Source organism: Equus asinus, chromosome X, assembly GCF_041296235.1.
Source record: "Equus asinus isolate D_3611 breed Donkey chromosome X, EquAss-T2T_v2, whole genome shotgun sequence".
Lineage (NCBI taxonomy): Eukaryota > Metazoa > Chordata > Mammalia > Perissodactyla > Equidae > Equus > Equus asinus.
Genome location: NC_091820.1, coordinates 39,257,244 through 39,277,096, shown reverse-complemented (window position 1 = coordinate 39,277,096; position 19,853 = coordinate 39,257,244). Strand labels below are relative to the sequence as shown.

Below are 19,853 nucleotides of genomic sequence, written 5' to 3'. Positions count from 1 at the left end.
GGAATGTTTGTGCCCATCTGTATCAATCTGCTCCGGCTGCCATAACAGAATACCACAGACGGGCGGCCTAAACAACAGAAGTTTATTTCCCACACTTCTGGAGGCTGGAAGTCCAAGATCAAGGTGTTGTAGGGTTGGTTTCTCCTGAGGCCTCTCTCCCTGGCTTGCACATGGCTGCCTTCCCCCGGTGTCCTCACATGGCCTTTTCCCTGTGTGCATGCTCTCTGGCGTCTCTTCCTCTTTTTATAAGGACACCAGACCTATTGGATTAGGTCCCCACCCTTATGACCTCATTTAACCTTAATTATCTCCGTAAAGGCCCCATCTCCAAATACAGACACATTAGAAGTGAGGGCTTCAACCTATGAATTTTGGAGGGACACAGTTCTGTGCTTAACATCATCTTTGCAATCTACCCAAACGCATTTAGTTATAAACCCCTTACAAGATATTTTACTCCATTTACTTGTTTGATTTCCGTACATGGTTAATTTCTTCTGGGAAAATAAATCTATGGGATGAGGCCCAGAAGCTGTCTGGCCACTAACTGCACTGCAGCCTGGCATCTATTTTTACTCTTTGTGAAACCCAAACCAGTAGGGCGCTCGGGGTATCGCGAGCAGATCCGCGGAGCCTTATGGAGGGAGTAGAGATTCTGTTTGGTACCTGGCCTCACTCATTGCCAAATACCCTGCCCCGCTATAATTCTTCTATAATTCACATTTTACATAAGGATGTCATCTATCTTTGACAAGACGATTACTAATTAATCAGAAAAAAACCCTTTGAAAGGATGAATTGTTTTAAATCCCCGCGCCTTGTCATTTCCCAGGCCTGGCCACCCTGCCTTGCCCCACTGTGTTGCTTGCCCCATACCCAGTCACCTGAATAATTTTAAACAATGGCAAAATAGCTTTTAGTCAGAAATCAAAGGAAATCAAAAAGTGAAAAAAGTCTTTAAAAGATTTTGCTTCGATTTTAAAAGACCATCATTGGCAACAAGTAAATTTTTAAGGCTTCCTGACCAACTTATGGCACTCACGCAAGCTATACTAGCACTATGCATATGCACATATTTATCACTCAATTTTCTGAAAACTCCATTGATCTTAAGATTATATAAAACACTCTTTGTGCTTTCTTATAGTCGCCAAACTTAGCCAATGGTGGGGGAGGGAAAAAGACGACTCTTTTTCTCTTCAAGTTGCCTGTAATCAAGGTCTAAATGAAATCTGTCTAATTTAAAGGACTACGGACATACAATGCAAGCTATATTTATTAGAGGCTTTTTTAAAGCATCTTACTTTATTCAAATAGGCTCATTCTTTTATTCATAAGTTAAAGATTTTCTTTTGTTTGGGGTGTATTTCTGTAAAAGAGAAATAGCTTATTGCACGTTGGTTATACCATACTATAACCATCAGGGCAAGAGCCCAAACAGAAACAAGGCACCCCTCACCAACGACGGCCCCTGAGGGGAGACAGTAAACTGAAGTACATACGTTACAAACCCAGCCACCATCAGAAACACTGAGGGACGACAAAGTGCCCACACTTTAACTGAACCTTTGGTTTGCTCTACCCAGTACCCCAAACGCCCATACACACAGTTAAAATGACGATCTTTGTAGGATCAGACTGATACAAAGGCCACCTTGTGTTTCCAGCGGTGGAGGCAGTGCTGGGCATGGACTTGGCGTTTCCAAACGAATTTAGGGCAATTTGCCCCACCTGGTGAAAGCAGCGGGCTCAGGGCTCGGGCTTCCCCAAACTGGGGGCACCACGTTAAGTTATTAATAGTCCCCTCCCTTTCAGCACGTGACTGACCCAGGGCAGTGAACTGTGGCTCCAAAGCTCCCCCCATCATCAATATCCATATTCCTATGAATCATGTATTTGTTTACAGATATTTATATATATCTTATAATGTATGTAGGATATACTTTTAATTTACATATATATAATGTAAAAATTGCAAACTTTAAAGTAGGTAACTGGCTATGTCACCTACGATGTATAGTAAACAACACATGTCAATCGCAGCAATGCTGTCGCGTCTGACCAGGCCTAATGCTCCAACACCATCTCTTTGCGCGTCAAAAACCGGGGAAAGTCGTCTCTTAAACACACCACTGGGCGCAGGCACGAAAACCCCCCTGGGTTTGTTACAGTTTACGTTTGGATGGCCCAGCGCACCAGGCACCCCACCCAGGTGTGTGGTCTCACTAACCCCGGCAGTAAGCACCACCTCCGGCCCCTTCCACCAGGGAACAACCGGACCCTCTGAGGCGGTACTCGAACCCACCACCCGAAGTCCCCACAGCCCTGCTTGAGCGGCCGGGACTCACTGGTCTGGCGTCCACTGCGCATGCCCTGAACCCGTGACCAATGGGGGCCTGGCGCGCGGGAGCGGAGGCGGGGCTACGTTATTCTCCGAGGCCCGGGTGGCGTCAAAGAATAGCGAGGACGAGAACTCGGCATCGACCAATCCGAGCCCGCGGCGGTCCCGAGCCCGCGCCGGCTGCGGCGCCCTGCGAGCTGCTTTGAAATTAAGGAATCGAGGGGGAGAGTGGCTAAGATGGCGGCTGTGAGAGAGGCCAGGCGCGCGGGCAGAGAGTGAGGTCCGCCCGAGGCGGTGGGAGCCGGGAGGACGGGACTGGGATCTTGGGACAGGCAGGATTGCGACATTCTCCTCTCCAGTAGGGGATGAGGCAGCCGTCATATTCCTCCCCCACAAATAAAGTGGTATGTTGCAAGATGGCCGCCCCCTCCGCAGTGGTACCATCCTGGGCGGACTGTTCCATTTTGTGTTCCTCCCCACGGCCGCTGTGGTCCGTTCCAGGCTGTGGCGTCAACACGCCTGGGCTCACACAGTCAAGGGGGTGGGCTGCGCTTGGGACAGACAGACCGGAAAGTGGATGCTCCTAGTGTCACACGGGTTTGGACACTCATGGGCTCACACACATGGGGGAGTGGACGCCCCTAGGGTCACACATATTTGGGTGTGGACACTTCTGGTGTCACAGACTAGGGAATGGACGCTTGGGATCACATAGATTGCAGTGCAGGGAGGTAGGGAGCAGCCATCTAGGGAGAGTTGTTGGTGACTTTGAGGGTGTGGGCAGTGTAGGGAGTAGGAAGGGACCTTTAGCTCCCCGGCTGGTCCGAGGTTAGGAGCCAGAAACCTCGGAGGAGAGAGGGCTGACTGGCACAGGGTTTTCCTGTGCAGGTAGGGGGAGTAGAGCGGGAAACGGAGGAGGGTGGGACCTCCGAGGTTGGCAGGGAGGGCTCCAGGAACATGTCACGACCCTGGAACAGTCTGGCTGGGCCCAGAGAATGGATCTCTGAGGTGGGCTTTGCAGCAGGAGAAGGTAGAGAAAGGGCTGTGGGAAGGTGATAATGTGTTCTGGGTCTCTGACCATCCACCAGTGGTGGTGGGACCTGAGAGTCTGATGGAGGAGGCTGAGGAGAGGGTTGGGGTGGGGGTAGGGAGAATGCTAGGCTGAAGGGATGATAGTTCATTTGTCCAAGTTACTCAGCTCTTTCATAAAGACAATAACAACAATAATGCATGATTATAATGTGTTCAGGTCTGTCCTGATCACTTTACATGAATTATCTCATTTAGTCTTCACAACAACCTTAACTGCTATTATTATCTTTATGGGTGAGAGAACTGGGCACTGAGAGGTTCCTAGACTTTAAACAGCTGGTGAGTGCCAGAGCCAGAACCAGAGCCAGGCGGTAGAGCTTGAGAACCTGTGGTTCTAAGCGCTGAGCCATTCTTCCCTCTAGAGGTGTCTCTGCTTTTCTGTGCGCACGCACCCTGTCCTCACTCCACCTCGCCAGGACTAGAAATCGGCCCCTCTCCCGAGGGCCCTGAAGCACCCATTTGCCGGGAGCATGGGTGAACAGTGCGGACACCTCCATGGCGCGGCTGGCCCCTGCACACTCTGCGTTGTTCTTCTCCCCCTTTCCCCAAGCAGAGAGGACGGGGGAGCCCTCCGGGAAGAGGACAGTGAATCACGGCAGAGATATCTAACTGTACAAGGATTATTCAGCAAATATTGATTTTCTGCCTGCAGGGTCCTGGTAGGGTGGTGGGGATATGGCAATGTACAAGACAGACAAAGGTCCTGTTCCTGCCCGCCCTGGGGGTGTGTTTTGGGAATTGCTGGTAGGCAGACTGGTTGTCACAATGACGGGGGTACTTTGGCATTGAAGGGGCAGGGGCCCGGAATGCTGGGGGACAGCCCCACACTACCAAGACTCCTACAGTCCACAAATGTCATTCCAGGATGGTGAAAGGAGGCCTCCCTAAATGTTTCTTATTAAAAGGGAGCACTGGGTCAGAGGGGCAGGAACTGCTGTTTCCTTAGGTCGGGCCTATCCCCAGGAAGCTCCCCTCAGTCAGGGGTATAGAAGACTATGAGGGGCAGGAAAGTAAGGAGAGGAGAAGGATGGCATGGCAATGGGAATGCCCCATTGTCTTGGCCTCGGTTTGGTCTTAGAGGACAGAAGTACCCCATGCCTGTGTCTCCTCCATGGACTCAATCTGGTGGTGGTGACGGGAATGTGGAAGACACCCTGACGTCTTATTACCTCCTCAGGTGACTGGGATTTGTAGGCAATATCCTCTCAAGATAAAGCAGATAAGCACAAGATAGAAACAGGAAATGGTTCTCCATCTGGTGACCCCTGGGGAGGTGGCAGGGGGAGGTGATGGGGGAGCATGAGGTGGGTGTAAGTTATTGGGTGTGTCCTGGTTCCTGGGGGTTCTGCGGTATTCACTGGATTACTAAGAAGTAAGTTAGAACTCCGGCTCCCAGCTGTGGTTCACTGATTGTATTCGACACACTCTCCTGCTGAGGACAATCACAAAAGCTGGATTAAGGTTTTTGATCTTGTTTTTAAAGCTACTTGAAGGCCCAGGAGAGCAAATTACCTTTGAGGTCATCGCCTCACCAAATACTGTCATCCAGTGCAGAAGAGCAAGAGTTGATGGGACCACATGAAAGTAAAGGAAATGAGCACCAAATTATTAATGCAGGTCCACAGAGTGATTCAGTAATCTGAATAATATGCAACTTGATATTAAAGTGATTAATAAATCACTATATTCCACAGTGAGGAAACTCATTCTCTTAGGGACTAAAATCACAAAAATCTACTTTAGGTTCTTTTTTTAGAGAAAAACAGAAATTTTAAACCTGTCTGCTACTCAGAAGTAAGAACAGAAAATATGCAACTTTTAAATGTTAGTTTAAAAAACAGCCAATGTATATGGACAGCTAATCTTCGACAAAGGAGCTGAGGGCCTACAGTGGAGAAAAGAAAGTCTGTTCAACAAATGGTGCTGGGAAAACTGGACAGCCACATGTAAAAGAATGAAAATTAACCATTCTTTTTCACCATTCACAAAAATAGACTCCAAATGGATCAAAGACCTAAAGATTAGGCCTGAAACAATAAGTCTTCTAGAAGAGAATATAGGCAGTACATTCTTTGACATCAGTTTCAAAAGAATCTTTTCGGACACCGTAACTCCTCAGATGAGGGGAACAATAGAAAGAGTAAACAAATGGGACTTCATCAGACTAAAGAGCTTCTTCAAGGCAAGGGAAAACAGAATTGAAACAAAAAAACAGCCCACTAATTGGGAAAAAATATTTACAAGCCACTTATCCGACAAAGGGTTAATCTCCATAATATATAAAGAACTCACACAGCTTAACAACAAAAAATCAAACAACCCGATCAAAAAATGGGCAGGGGACATGAACAGACATTTCTCCAAAGAAGGTATAAGGATGGCCAATAGACACATGAAAAGATGCTCATCATCACTAATCATCAGGGAAATGCAAACCAAAACTACACTAAGATATCAGCTTACACCTGTTAGAATGGCAAAAGTATCCAAAACAAAAAGTGACAACTGTTGGAGAGGTTGTGGAGAAAAAGGAACCCTCATACACTGTCGGTGGGAATGCAAACTGGTGCAGCCACTATGGAAAACAGTATGGAGATTTCTCAAAAAGTTAAAAATAGAAATACCTTGTGACCCAGCCATCCCACTACTGGGTATCTATCCTAAGAACCTGAAATCAGCAATTCCAAAAGTCCCATGCACCCCTATGTTCATCACAGCATTATTAACAATAGCCAAGACGTGGAACCAACCTAAGTGCCCAGCAACTGACGATTGGATAAAGAAGATATGGTGTATATATATATATATATATATATATATATATATATACAATGGAATACTACTCAGCCATAAAAAAGGACAAAATTGTCCCATTCACAACAACATGGATGGACCTTGAGGGTATTATGTTAAGTGAAATAAGCCAGACAGAGAAAGACGAACTCTGTATGACTCCACTCATAGGTGGAAGTTAGCATATAGACAAAGAGAACTGATCGGTGGTTACCAGGGGAAGGGGGGGTGGGGGAGGGCACAAAGGGTGAAGTGGTGTACCCACAACATGACTAACAATAATGTACAACTGAAATCTCACAAGGTTGTAAACTATCATAATCTTAATAAAAAAAATACATGTTAAATAAAAACAGCCAATGTAGCAGAGTTTTAAGGTCTCTGATGTAGACTTCAAGGGGGACAGATCTAGGGGCAGAGAGAGAAGGAGTAGGAAGGTGGAGGACAAAAGACATAGAGGGGGGCAGAAGAATTGTATCTTGGCCCCATGAGGCACTTAACAGTTTAGGAACAGATTCTCACGGAACTGGCCTCAGTTCCACCACTCGCAAGCTGTGTGATCTCCTGCGAGTTGGTTAAGCCTCTCTGGGCCTTGCCTTCCCTATTAGTAAAATGGGGATAACAGGAGTGCCTATCTCATGGGGTCGTCTGTGATTGTAAAATGAGTTCATAGATGTAAGGCACTTAGAAAAAGCTCAGAAAACACTAAATCAAATTAGACATGAATCCCTCATTCATTCCTTCAATAAATGTTTATTGAGCCTGTAGTTTGTGTCAGATACTGGAGATGCGCTTGGCCCACAGCGAGAGCGCAGTGAGCAGTGTTAGCATGAAGGAGGCAATGGCCTTTTAAGGAAAAGCCAGGGCTTGCCCTAACGACCAGGCTGGAAGGCTTGGAGGTATGAAATCGCCTGGTGAGCTGGGGCGCCATCAGCTAAGCTGTGAGGGAGGATGCGGGGAGGGAGGCTGGAACGGCCACATCAGAAGGGGCTTTGAGCCCAGGCTTAGGAGGGAAGCTTTGAGCCTGCGGGTGTAGGAGCTGCACAGGTTTCCAGGCAGGACTGTGGGTCCCACCCTGAAATGTGCTGTTTCTTGTCAGGTACCTGGGAATGTCAGTCATACTCCAGACCTGTTTTTGTGCCTGTATGTGTGCCTGAGAGCTTCGTGTCCCCAAACAGGAAACTGAGGCCCAGGGAGGAGTGAGGACTGAGCTAGCATTCACTTGGGGGAAACAGTCTGGCGTTAACTGGTAAAGTTGGAGATATGCAAAGTCCACGACTCCCTAGTCCCCTCCGGAGAGTATGCATGCCTCTGCGGCCCAGGAGATGTGTACGGGAGCCAACACAGTGCTGTTGCTCCCAACAGCAAAAGCCAGAAACAGCTCAGATATCTGTCAACAGGAGAATATGAATAAAAATTGTACAGCCACACAATAGAATACTATATAGCAGTGAAAATGAACAGCTAATGCTATAAGCAAATATGTGTCTTAGTAATAGAGAGAAGGAGTGGAGCATAGTCATGAAAAGTGTGCACCTTGGACCCAGGCTGCCTGATGTGCAATCCAGGCTCTACCACTTGCTTTCTGGGAGCTACTGGGAAATTATTTAACTACTCTGTGCCTCTGTCAAATGGACCCGGCAATAGTGTGCACACCACAGGCTGTTGCGAGGATTGAAATGAGTCAGTATTTACAAAGAGGTCAGAACGGTGCCTGCCCGACACATTCAGTGGTACATGAATGTTTGTTAGATAAAAATAGAATGTTGAGTGGGGAAGAAGCAAGTCTCTGAAGATTACATACTTTTAAAATTTCAAAAGCCATGAAAAGTAAACAAAATGTTGTTTAGGCATTCATATATGCTATTCCTTTCTCCAAAAAAGGGGATGATAATTAGAAAGTAATTTGGGAGCTGCGGGGAGGCAGAGGTAAGGGATGGGAAGTGAGCTGAGAGCTTGCAAGTTGTACGGGTCTCAGTAGTGGGGTGGGATCCGGGGTGCTCACTGTGTCAGTAAAGGAGAAGTGTTAACGCGGTAACCTTTCAGCACTGGGGACCTTGGACCTTGGGCCCAGACTAACTGGATGCTTTGGGGAAGAACGAGGCCACCCAGTTCCGTGCCTGCTCCTGTGCAGAAGTGCTTCAGTGGCCTAGCTCTTGCTGCCAGCCAATCAGAGGGAGGAGAGTCTGAGCCAGTCAGAGGGAGATGGGCCCCAGAGAGTAAGAAAGAAGGAGGAGGACATGAGCTGGTCCAAAAGATGGGTCTAACCAGTCAAATGGAGGAGGGCTCCAGTCTGAGGGAGGAGGGTCCGAGCCTGTCCTAGGGAGGAGGAGGGAGGCCAGGCCCACCGAGGGGCCCCTGAAGGACTTGTTTCCCTTGTGGTTTTTTGCACTTCCTGTTCCCCTGCTCACTGCGGAAGTTCCTCTTCTTACCCTGCACCCAGAGGCTAGCCGGAGAGGACAAGGGCAGGAGGCACCATGAGTGGGGGCCCTGTGGGAGGCAGGCCTGGGGGCCGTGGAGGAGCTGGGATTCAGCAGAACAAACCTTCCACCCTCCTCCAGGACCACGAGAACCAGCGACTCTTCGAGATGCTTGGACGGAAATGCTGGGTGAGCTGGGGATCTCCTGGCCCTCCCTGTCTCCCTCCCTTTGCTCCTCTTCCTCTCCTCCTCTTCCGCCTCCTCATCTTCCCCATCCTCTCTCTCTCCTCCTTTCCTCCCCTTCCTCTCTCCTCATCTTTCCCATCTTTTTCCTTTCTTCCTCTCCCTCTCCATCATCTCCTCTCCTAGAATCCACTTACCCCCATTGACCAATCCCAGGAAGATCTCAATGTCTATTCACTTTCCCTCTGGCTGTGGCTCTTCCTCCAGGGCCATGACAGCCACAGGCAAGGAAGAACCAGCTCCGGCTCCCAGACCCTCTGGCTGCCCCTGACCAGACTCCTCTGAGCCCTGCTCTCCTCTTCCAGACACTGGCCACTGCGGTTGTTCAGCTGTACCTGGCGCTACCCCCTGGAGCCAAGCACTGGACCAAGGAGCATTGTGGGGCTGTGTGCTTCGTGAAAGATAACCCCCAGAAGTCCTACTTCATCCGCCTTTATGGCCTTCAGGTGACCCCTGCTCTCCATTGGACATGCAAACGAATTTTGAACCCCCAAATCCAGATCAGTGTCCATAGCCCTGAGCCCTCAGACCAGTGAACCCCTGAGCCCCAGAACCAAAAACTTCATCCAGATGTCAAACTCTGTTTGCCTTTCTAAGTCTGTGATGACCCCAGAGTCTCCATGTCAAGATCTATAACCCCCTAGATATTAGTATACTTCCTAAATCTAACCTGTTCCACAAACTCCAAAAACATGAGCACTGTATTTTTACCCGAACCTCAAATCTGTTCTAAACTCAACATTTTGGGTCCCAGAAGTCCTCCATCAAAACTCCTGACCCCTAGATGTTTGCCTAGCTCCTAAGTCATAAATCTGTTCCACAAACCCCAAACTGGAATATGCTATTGAGTCTTGAACTCCAAATCTGTCCTTTTAAGTCCACAGCATGGACCCTAGAATTCCCATATTAAAACTCCTGAACATTCAAATACTGAAGTAGCTCCTAAGCCGAAAATCGGTTCCACAAACCCGCAACCTGAACTCTCCAGGCATAAACCCCAAATTCATCCTTCTAAACCCATGAAGATGGACCCAGCATAACCACATCAAGATCCCAGGGCCATCAAATATTGACCAAACTCCTAAGCCGTAACTCTGCTCCACAAACCTCAAATTGTGCCTACCTTGGCTGAACCCTGCCCCTCAAGCTCCCAAATCTATATGTCTGAACCTCAAATCTCAACCCCAACTGCCAATACTGGAGCCCTACTTGTCCATATGAAGGGAGTCTACAGACGGGCTCAGTTTCCCAGGACTGGAGTCCGAAATTCTCAAATTCAAGCCCCCGAGTCCCACATCTAGGGCCCTGAACTCTGAATACAGATCTCTCACTGCCGTGTCTGACTCCCGTATTGTACCCCAACCCCCCACATCTGACACCTAGACCCCCAACTCTCTGATGCTGAGTTGGAAATCTCCAAATCAGATCCTGGGGCCCCAAATCTGGACAGTATGCTCCGTGCCTAGATAACTGAGGCCTGCCACCCAGGGCACGCCTCAGTGCCGCTGTGTTCTCTACCCTGCACCTCTCCAGGCTGGCCGGCTGCTCTGGGAACAGGAGCTGTACTCACAGATAGTCTACTCCACTCCCACCCCTTTCTTCCACACCTTTGCTGGAGATGTAAGTGACCACCCAACCCCTGGGCCAGAGTTGGGGTGTGGGGAGGAGATGGGAAAGGTGGGGGGGGGCCTGGAAGGCTGCTGACCCCAAGGCATGTGCAGGACTGCCAAGCAGGGCTGAACTTTGCAGACGAGGGCGAGGCCCAGGCCTTCCGGGCTCTGGTGCAGGAGAAGATACAAAAAAGGAATCAGAGGCAAAGTGGAGGTGAGGAGGCCTTGGGGGAGGAAAGGAAGTGAGCAGAGGTGAGTGTAAGAGTGGGGAGCTGGAAAAGCCCTTCTCATGGTTCTGGTTCCCAGTCCACCTGTCTCTCCACAGACAGACGCCAGCTACCCCCACCACCAGCACCAGCCAATGAAGGTGAGTCCTCTAGTGCAAGTAGGGGTAATAAGGGGCTAGCCCAGGAACCTGTGACAGAGTTGTGATAGCTCTCTACCCATTCCATATTCCCAGAGAGAAGAGGAGGGCTCCCATCCCTGCCTCCCTCATACCCAGGTGGAGACCAAGGTGGTGAGTGCTGATTCTCCCCTGTGTCTCTTGGTGGATGGGTGGTTAAGGCAGTGGATGGATGGATAGATGAGGAGTGGGTAGATGGATGAGTAGTTGGGTGGGCGCAGAGATAAGTGGGTGAATGGTTGAGTGGATATGTGAGTGGGTGGATGGATGGGTAGATGGATGGCTGTGTGGATGGATGAGCAGGTGCATGGATGTGTACCTGGATGGAGGATGGATGGATGAATGGGTGCATGAATGTGCGGGTGGATGGATTGTGGTGGATCAATGATTGAATGGGGGGATGAATTGATGGGACGATAAAAATATAGATCGGTTGGTGGTGGATAGGTGGTCGAATGGGGGGATGACTTGATGGGAGGATGAAAATATAGATAGATGTATAAGTGGGTATATAGATGTATAGATGAATGGGTGCGTGGATAAATGGATGAATGGATGGATGATTGAGTAAATTAATGAATGAGTGAGTGATTGAATGAATTGAACAATGCATAAATGAGTAAGTGACATAAAATTTCAGTTAGTGAAAAAGCAATGATTAAATGAATGAGTGAATGAATAACAAATTACTCAATGAGTGAATGAATGAGTCAATACTTAAGTGATAAGCATGAGTGAATGAATAAATAAATGAATCAATGAATGTATGAATGGTTTGCGGGACCCACTCCCTTTTCCATAAACCTTACTTGGACCCCTCATCCACTTCCTCCATGACCATCAAACACACAGATTCGCCCAACAGTCTTCTTGACTCTTGTCCATATGCTTTGGTTGATAGGTAAGTGGGTCAATGGTCCCGTCACTCTATTTTCCCCACAGGCCCACCAGCTGGCTCACTGTCCCTGGGACTGGTGACAGTGGACATCCAGAACCCAGACATCACAAGTTCACGATACCGTGGGCTCCCAGCACCTGGGCCTGGCCCAGCTGATAAGAAACGCTCAGGAAAGAAGAAGATCAGCAAGGCTGATATTGGTGCACCCAGTGGATTCAAGTGAGAACCTCTCCCCAGTGAGCCCACAGATCCCTGGGAGGGGGAAGTAGATGAACACGTGGACAGGAGGAGAGCTGATTGGAAGGATGGGCAGATGGATGGGTGGGCGTAGGGCTGGGACTAGGGAGAAGCAAATGAGGCACCAAGGTTGCAGAATTTATGGAGGCAGTCGCTCTCAGGTTCCTACAGCTGCAATTCACAACTCTGAGAGTGAGTGCCTCCTTAAATTTTGCACCCTAGGCACCTCACTTGCCTCACCCTAGTCCCACCCTGAGTGGGCTGGTGGATGAGTGGATGGGTGGGTAGAAGGATAGATGGATGGGTGAATGAATGGGAGGGTTGGAGATTGAATGGATAGGTGGTTGGATGGATGGGTAGATGGGTAAATGGGAAGTGGGTGGGTACATGCATGGGTGAGTGGGTGGGTGTGTGGACAGATGGATATATAGATTGATTGGTTCACAGACAAGGTGGATGGGGATGGATAGGTGGCCAGATATGTGGATGAATGGACTGTTCAAAGGACAAATGGACATAAACGTGTGGTTGAGAGGGTAGACAAATGAGTGGATGGATGGAAAGGTGGGCATGTGAGTAGATGGGTGGGTGGATGGACAAGTGTGTGTGAGGATAGATTGATTGGTGGACAAATGGGTAAACAGCTATGTGTGGGCAGATGAGTCAAGAGACAAAAGTATGATGGCTCAGTGGTCTGACAGGTGAATGTGAATGGCTAGGTGGACGAATGGATGGGTGGATGGATGGTGGATAAAGGGATGGGTAGACAGATGGGTGCCACAGTCGGTGGACCCCTTCTAATGCCATAACTCCTGCTCTCACTCATTTGCTCCTTTATTCACTTATGACTTATTCATTAATTCTGGCCCCTCAGAGTCCCTCGGGGCAGGGGCGGGCAAGAGGGCTTCACTAGGAAGGGAGGGAAGGAAGGACGATGGAGCTTCACTGGGGTCTCCTCACCTCCCCCAGACATGTCAGCCACGTGGGGTGGGACCCCCAGAATGGATTTGACGTGAGTAACTCCAAAATCCCCTGGACCCCGCTCAACTCCCACCCAGCCTTCAATAGTCCACTGCTCAGACCTACCCCCAGACCCCACCCTTCCCACACCCCTCTCAGATCCCTCTCTGGGGTGGACCCAATGATGATGTGTGCCCCTTCCCTCCCCACCTTACTCCCCCACCCCTACCCTGGCCTTTTTCCTCCCGGGCAGGTGAACAACCTGGACCCGGATCTGCGGAGCCTGTTCTCCAGGGCAGGCATCAGCGAGGCCCAGCTCACCGATGCCGAGACCTCCAAACTTATCTATGACTTCATTGAGGACCAAGGCGGGCTGGAGGCTGTGCGGCAGGAGATGAGGCGCCACGGTGAGTCCCCGCTTCTAGACACCCCCTTCTTCTCCAGCCCTGGTAGCTGATTTCTAAGAGATACACTGCAGCCAGTCAGTCCTTATGGGAACCCTTATATTGCTTGAATCAGGAGGTGGTCAGCTGGGGTACCCACTTAACAGATGAGCAAAACTGAGGCTCTAAAGAAAACTATAATAATAGCTATGTGTTATTCTTCCCCCTCAGAGCCACTTCCACCGCCCCCACCACCATCCCGAGGAGGAGGGAACCAGCCCTCCCGGCCCCCTACTGTGGGGAGTAACAAGGCTCGTTCTGGTCCACTGCCCTCTGTACCTTTGGGAGGTGCTCCACCCCCACCAACTCCCCGGGGACCTCCACCCCCGGGACGAGGGGGCCCTCCACCCCCACCCCCACCAGCCACTGGACGTTCTGGACCACCACCCCCTCCACCCCCTGGAGCTGGGGGACCACCCGTGCCGCCACCACCACCACCACCACCACCACCACCACCCAGCTCTGGGGATGGGCCAGTTCCTCCTCCACCCCTTCCTACTCTGGGGCCTTCCGGGGGCCCGGCCACTGGTGGGGGTCGAGGGGCACTTTTGGATCAAATCCGGCAGGGAATTCAGCTGAACAAGGTAAGGAGGGGCAGGATGGAGGACTGGGGGTCTGGAACTCTGGTGTGTGCTGTGCGAGTCAGGATATTATGGGGCTGGCGCCGGGGCCGGGGCTGGAGCCGGGCTGAGACTGATGGCATTCCTAGGCTTTTGGGGTTCAGTGAAAGAGTTGGGAGGTTGGTGGGGAGAGGTGGGCCTGGAGCCTTGAAGGAGAGTGAAGTGTGTGGGAGGAGGAATAATGTCAAAGGTGGTGGGGAGAAGTGCTCCTCTCACAAGCCCTGAGCCCTCTGTCCTGGACCCTGCTTGCTGCAGACCCCTGGGGCTCCAGAGAGCTCAGCGCTGCAGCCGCCACCTCAGAGCTCGGAAGGGCTGGTGGGGGCCCTGATGCATGTGATGCAGAAGAGAAGCAGAGCCATCCACTCCTCCGGTAAGAGCCCACCCTCCCCCGCGAGGCTGTGAGCTGCCCTCTCCGAGCTCATCCTGCCAGGACAGTGACCTTGGTTGCCAGCGCTAGTGTTGGCCTACAAATGACCCCAACAGTCACGATCAATAGTAACATTAGCCCCATCTGTTGTTGATAGTAGTAACGTGAATCTTGTATCAGTCTCCTTTTTGACAATGTTAACATTGTCATTATGTAACAATAGTGTAATCAGCTCTATCTTTGGCAATAATATTAACCCTAACTCCATGTGTCATCAGATTAACATTCATTAACATTCATCATAATATTAACATTATTCATTTATTAATAATGATAGTAACATATCATTATGTGATAACGTTATAACTAACCCAATCTTTTTACAATAATGTTGACATGAATCCCTTGTGTCAACAATATCGTCATTATAGGACAATTACATGAGGATAATATTAACCTCAACCTATTATGTGACAATAATATAATTAACTCCAACTTTGACAATAATATTAACATTAAGCCCTGAGTGTGTCCACAAGGTTAACATGAATCTGTTATATGACGATATTATAATGAACCTCATCTTTTGACAATGATATTATCATTAACCCCATTATGTGTCAACAATATTTACATTAACCCTCTATGAAACAATAATATTGTAATTTACTCCACCTTTGCTAATAATATTTAAATTTACCCCATTAAGTGACAAACCTGTTAACATTAACCCTTTGTGTGACAGTCATATCCCAACTAACGGCACATTTTTAACAATAATCTTAACTTCAACTCCAGCTAGAACTCAAACCCCAGCTATAATCCCTGTCTTGTAAGGGGACCCCTTCCTCACCCAACGCACAGGCCCCAGGTCTGATTTCCTAGCAGGAGACCTCAGCCCCCCAGGGTCCTGAGTCCCGATTTCTCGGGCCCTAGTAAACCTCCGTACCAGGGCTTTTGAACCTGAATTCCACTCTCTCTCTCTCCCTCCAGACGAAGGGGAGGACCAGGCTGGCGATGAAGATGAGGACGATGAATGGGACGACTGAGTCGCTTCCCCCTACACCTGTTCTGTGCCCACTCCTGTGGCAGCCGCTGCTCGCTGCCCTCCACTCTCGGCTTCCAGGCCCCCAAATCCCGTTTCTTCCCCACCACCCCCTTCAGTGCTGTTATCTCTGACTGGCCCCGACACATGCCCTAGCAATAGCTGGGGCCCTTTTTATACAAAATTTCTCAGTTCTCCTCACTCAAGAATTTTTAAACAAAAATAAAATAACTGTCTTTTTGTTTCTCTAAATGCAGTTCATTATTTTTCAAAGTTGGGAATTTGGGGTGTTTTTCCCCCAAATCCCTCATATTCATCTATCCCATTTCATTTATTTAGCCTTACATGTATATGGTCATTCATTCATTTGTGCCCTAGGTCATTTAGCCTCTATTTCTTTGTTTCCTTCTGCCATTCTTTCTTTCCACAAACACTTATTGCCAGGCGCTACTTTAGGAGCTGGGGATAAAGCAGTGGAAAAAACCCGACAGCACTTCTTGCTCTTGTGAGGCTGACATTCTAGGTGCGGAGACAGACGAGAAACAAGGAATCAAATAGAAACAAAAGATACTTCTAGATCACAATAAATGCTATGATGTGCTGAGGGGAGATGCCATTCAGATGGATCATTCAAGGAAAGCCACTTGGAGGAGGTGACAGCTATACTGGACCTAAAGAGAAAGGAGTCAGCCAGGTGAATATTTGGGGGAAGGGCATTCCAGGCAGAAGGACTAGCCAGTGCAAAGGCCCTGAGGTGGGGAAAAGCTTTGTGTAAGGCTGGGTGTGGTGAATGAGTGGGAGAGTTATTTATTCATTCACTTATTTAATTATTTTTTAAACCGTTCAAGCAACAGAATACCAGACCATGAGAGTTCCCCACTCTCCATGCACACAACAGCTCACACACCAGGACACCAATGGGCAGATCCCCTTCTCAATTTTATTTTATTTATTTATTTAATTTAATTTTGGGGGGAGGTGAGTAAGATTGGCTCTGAGCCAACATCTGTTGCCAATCTTCCTCTTTTTGCTGGAGGACGATTGTCCCTAAGCTAACATCTATGCCAATCTTTCTCCACTGGGCTGGTACCCCCCTCTCAATTTTAAAATTTGGTTCTGCCCAGTTTCCAGTACAAACCAAGTCCTGGCCAATGACAACGGAAGAGGCAAAGACTTAATAATCAGCTGGATCTACTCTAGAACCTGGGCAAGGTGCCTCCCTCTGAGCCTCGGTTTCCTCATCTATACAGTGGGTAGCAATATGTAACTTATTTCCAACTAGGATCCCACTGGGTCACCCCTCCTCCTGTAGGACTTGCTCTCCAGAAAAAAAGGAGCAACTTAAAACTGTCCCTGGTGTTTAAAGCTGTATCCAAGGGAGTAATTAGAAACTCTGGCACTTCAAAGCCTGGAATAGAGGTGCCTACCCCTTCCCATTTCTGCAACCTGGTGGATTCAAGATCTCAGGTGTCCTGCCTTTAGAGGAGGAGGAGAGGGGAGGAAGATAAAGGCAAGGGGTGATCCAGAGAGGGCAGGTTTCTTCCGTCTGCAAGACCAGTGGAAGAATTTCCCAATCATCAGAGGTGTAGTGTGGGGGCTTAGGGACAGGAGGAAATGAACGACGCTGGAGGTGTGGGGAGTAGGAGCTGGCTTTGCCCTTTAAGAATTCCCCCCGCAGCCGTGGAAGCCGGAGAAGGAGAGGATCTCAGGTTCCCTTCGATTCTTTCATTATCCTTCACCTCTCACTCCGCTCCCCACCCCACCCTGGCCAGGTCCCAGAGCGAGCGCTAAGTCAAGGAAGGGCCTGTCATATCACCTCCCCACCGCCACCCCAAGAAAACCCTAGAAATCCAGTGTTCCCTGATCCCTTCAGCAGGATTTGTCCTGGAAAAGACCTTGCATCACACAACCTCTGAATCCCCAGGAGTACTAGCTGGAGCAGGCACAGACCTGGGGTAAAAGAACTGACTATGGGCAAGTTGCTTGACCTCCCTGGGCCTCAGTTTCCTCAGTCTTTAAGATGAGAAGATAAAAACGCTTTTACTTCACTGGGCAATGGTGAGAATTAAAGTAGATGATGTCTGCAAAGTTCCTGGCTCCTTGTAGGTATCTACAAATGTTAGCTGCCGCTGCTGCTGTTATTATTGCTATTACTAGATGTTACTGGTCTGGAATCACCATCGATTATAAAATGCACCATTATTTTATGTATCACTAAGAAAGACACAAAAGTATGGCCAGTTAAATTATGACCCACCAGGCTGTGAGATGCAGCTAGACTGCAGAGATGTCAAAATATTAAATGCTTCTGGAGCCCTGGCTGGCAATGTTTTCCTTAACCTGCATTCTGGTCCGCATGTATGTTCACTGGTGAAAACTCAGTATACTGGTCACCCATGGTCTGTGGACTCTTCTGTATGTGTGGTACATTCCAATGCGAGTTTTTACATTAAAAGCAGGTCAAACTTGTGTGGCTTGGAATGGATAAAACCTTGTATTGGCCCCAGCACTGGGCAAGGCAGTATATACAGTTGACACTAAATTAATGCTGAATGAACAGACACAAGGCTGGGAGTGGAACACGATAATAACGGGGTAGCTTGTCACTTTTGAGGTCTCCTGAAAAGGTGCTAGTCCAGAAAGATTCATTTTCCAGATGAGTGAGAGATGCCCACCCAAGGTCACTCATCTGAGGTTTTACAGATGAAGACACTGCCTAAGGTCACACAATTTAGTGAATGCTGGAGCTGGGACTTGAACCCAGGTAGTGGGGCTCCAGAATCCATGCCTTTGCCCACTACTCTATACTGTTTGGAGAGGGCCAAAGGATGCTCCCCAACCCCCACAGACCCCTACATCGCTCCTCCAGACTCAGGCAGGAAGAGGTGATGCCTTAAACCATTCTTGTGGGTTGGAGAGGCCTCCTGAACTCCTTGGGAGCAGGAGTGTCCTGCTTGCCCGAGGAGACTGGGAGCACGTGAGGACCAGCATCTGACTCTGTTCTAGAAGGAATAAGGGAGGAAAGGGAATCCATGGTGCGACTTACAATGTTGACTGTTCCACTCATGGCAAGCAGGGGCTATTGGAACCTTCGACTGACCAGCCATTTCCCCGACCAGCTCACAGCTGGACTGGCAGACAGACAGAACAACTGTTTGATTAACTGTATACCCGTTTGGTTGACTACATAATTCAAGGACTGACAGGGAGAGGGGCAGTTTGAGGAACTGACAGTGCAGTTTCCTGATGCTGTGAGGTACTCAACGTCTAACTGAATTACAGCCCACTCAGGACTGGCTGGGGCTGGTGGTTCGACAGTGAAGGAGACAGGCAGCCTCCTGAGGGACTGACAAGGCTGGCTGACTGATGACGCATGGTGTTGCTGCCTGCCTGAGTGGCGGGATGTTGTGAATGGCTGACTATTGCTAGGAATCACACCTGGCCCGAGGGAGTATGTGGATGTTACACTGCCCGCCGATGTGTACAGGAGGGCTATTCCGAGGGCATTTCGGGCTGACTGACGGACAGATCTGTGGCTGCCTGATAAGGAACTGTATCTGGTGACTGACTGTCCACCCTGACCGAATCACTGCATGCTCAACAGAGTGTGTGGTCACGCAGATGCTAAGAATGGCTACCTGACCGACTGACAATATAATGAGGGGCAGACTGAAGGAGTCACGGGCCAGCTGACCAATTGAAAGATCAGTGTAGCTGCCTGACTCCATGGCTGTGTGTGGTTATAATCACAGCCACCTGATGGGGCCGAGAGGGTCAGAGGCTATTGATTGACTGACCAATGGTGGGCATGCCTCGCCTGAGAAGTGACAGACTCCTGACCCAGTGACAGGTGGCGTGGAGGCTGGATCATACCTTTAATTACTGTATCTATTTGCTCTGAGGGAATAACTGTCTGATCATGGTGCGAACCGAGTAACCTGGGCGAATTACAGAGTAACCAACTGACAGTGGATAGTGACTGCCTTGACAGGGCTACATTAGATGCTGACAATGACAGCCTGCCTGAGGGCATGGCTGGATACTGATGATTCCCCCAGGGGGATTCAGAGCTGGTCCCAGGGTAAGGTAGACAGACAGACCGGCTGCTTGACTGACTGACAGCGTGAAGGAGGGACCGTCGAAGGGAATGACAGGCTGGCTGACCAGCAGTGTAGCTGTTAGTAAGCGCCACTTGTCTGCCTGGAGGGACTCGCAGCTGGCCCGAGGGCACGAATGGATGCTGCCATTGACTGACAGGCAGTGTGAATGGGGGGCGGGGGTCTGACTAGACAGTCGTCATAGTGACTGATCCATTGTCTGATTTGAATCGAGTGACTGAGCAGCTGTATGTGGCGACAGTCCACCTTGGGAGTCACGGGCT

The 19,853-nt window shown here is 49.4% G+C and overlaps 1 protein-coding gene across 1 annotated transcript; it reads left to right on the top strand.

Moving 5' to 3' along the window:
- The first annotated feature begins 8,623 nt into the window (after positions 1 to 8,623).
- WAS (WASP actin nucleation promoting factor) lies at positions 8,624 to 15,724 on the top strand. The gene is made up of 12 exons (XM_014835293.3): positions 8,624 to 8,835; positions 9,195 to 9,335; positions 10,423 to 10,509; positions 10,611 to 10,713; positions 10,825 to 10,866; positions 10,960 to 11,016; positions 11,845 to 12,019; positions 13,007 to 13,049; positions 13,251 to 13,404; positions 13,612 to 14,024; positions 14,316 to 14,430; positions 15,421 to 15,724. The coding sequence occupies exons 1-12, from the start codon at positions 8,704 to 8,706 to the stop codon at positions 15,474 to 15,476; spliced, it is 1,518 nt and encodes a 505-aa protein (XP_014690779.3). The 5' UTR covers positions 8,624 to 8,703; the 3' UTR covers positions 15,477 to 15,724.
- The last annotated feature ends 4,129 nt before the right edge of the window (positions 15,725 to 19,853 follow it).

Bases quoted from the DNA above. Each gene is read 5' to 3' on its own strand.
- WAS (XM_014835293.3), top strand. From the start codon at position 8,704: ATGAGTGGGGGCCCTGTGGGAGGCAGGCCTGGGGGCCGTGGAGGAGCT. The intron at 10,867-10,959 runs GTGAGTCCTCTA...CCATATTCCCAG, and splicing joins ACCAGCACCAGCCAATGAAG to AGAGAAGAGGAGGGCTCCCA. The intron at 13,050-13,250 runs GTGAGTAACTCC...CCTCCCGGGCAG, and splicing joins ACCCCCAGAATGGATTTGAC to GTGAACAACCTGGACCCGGA.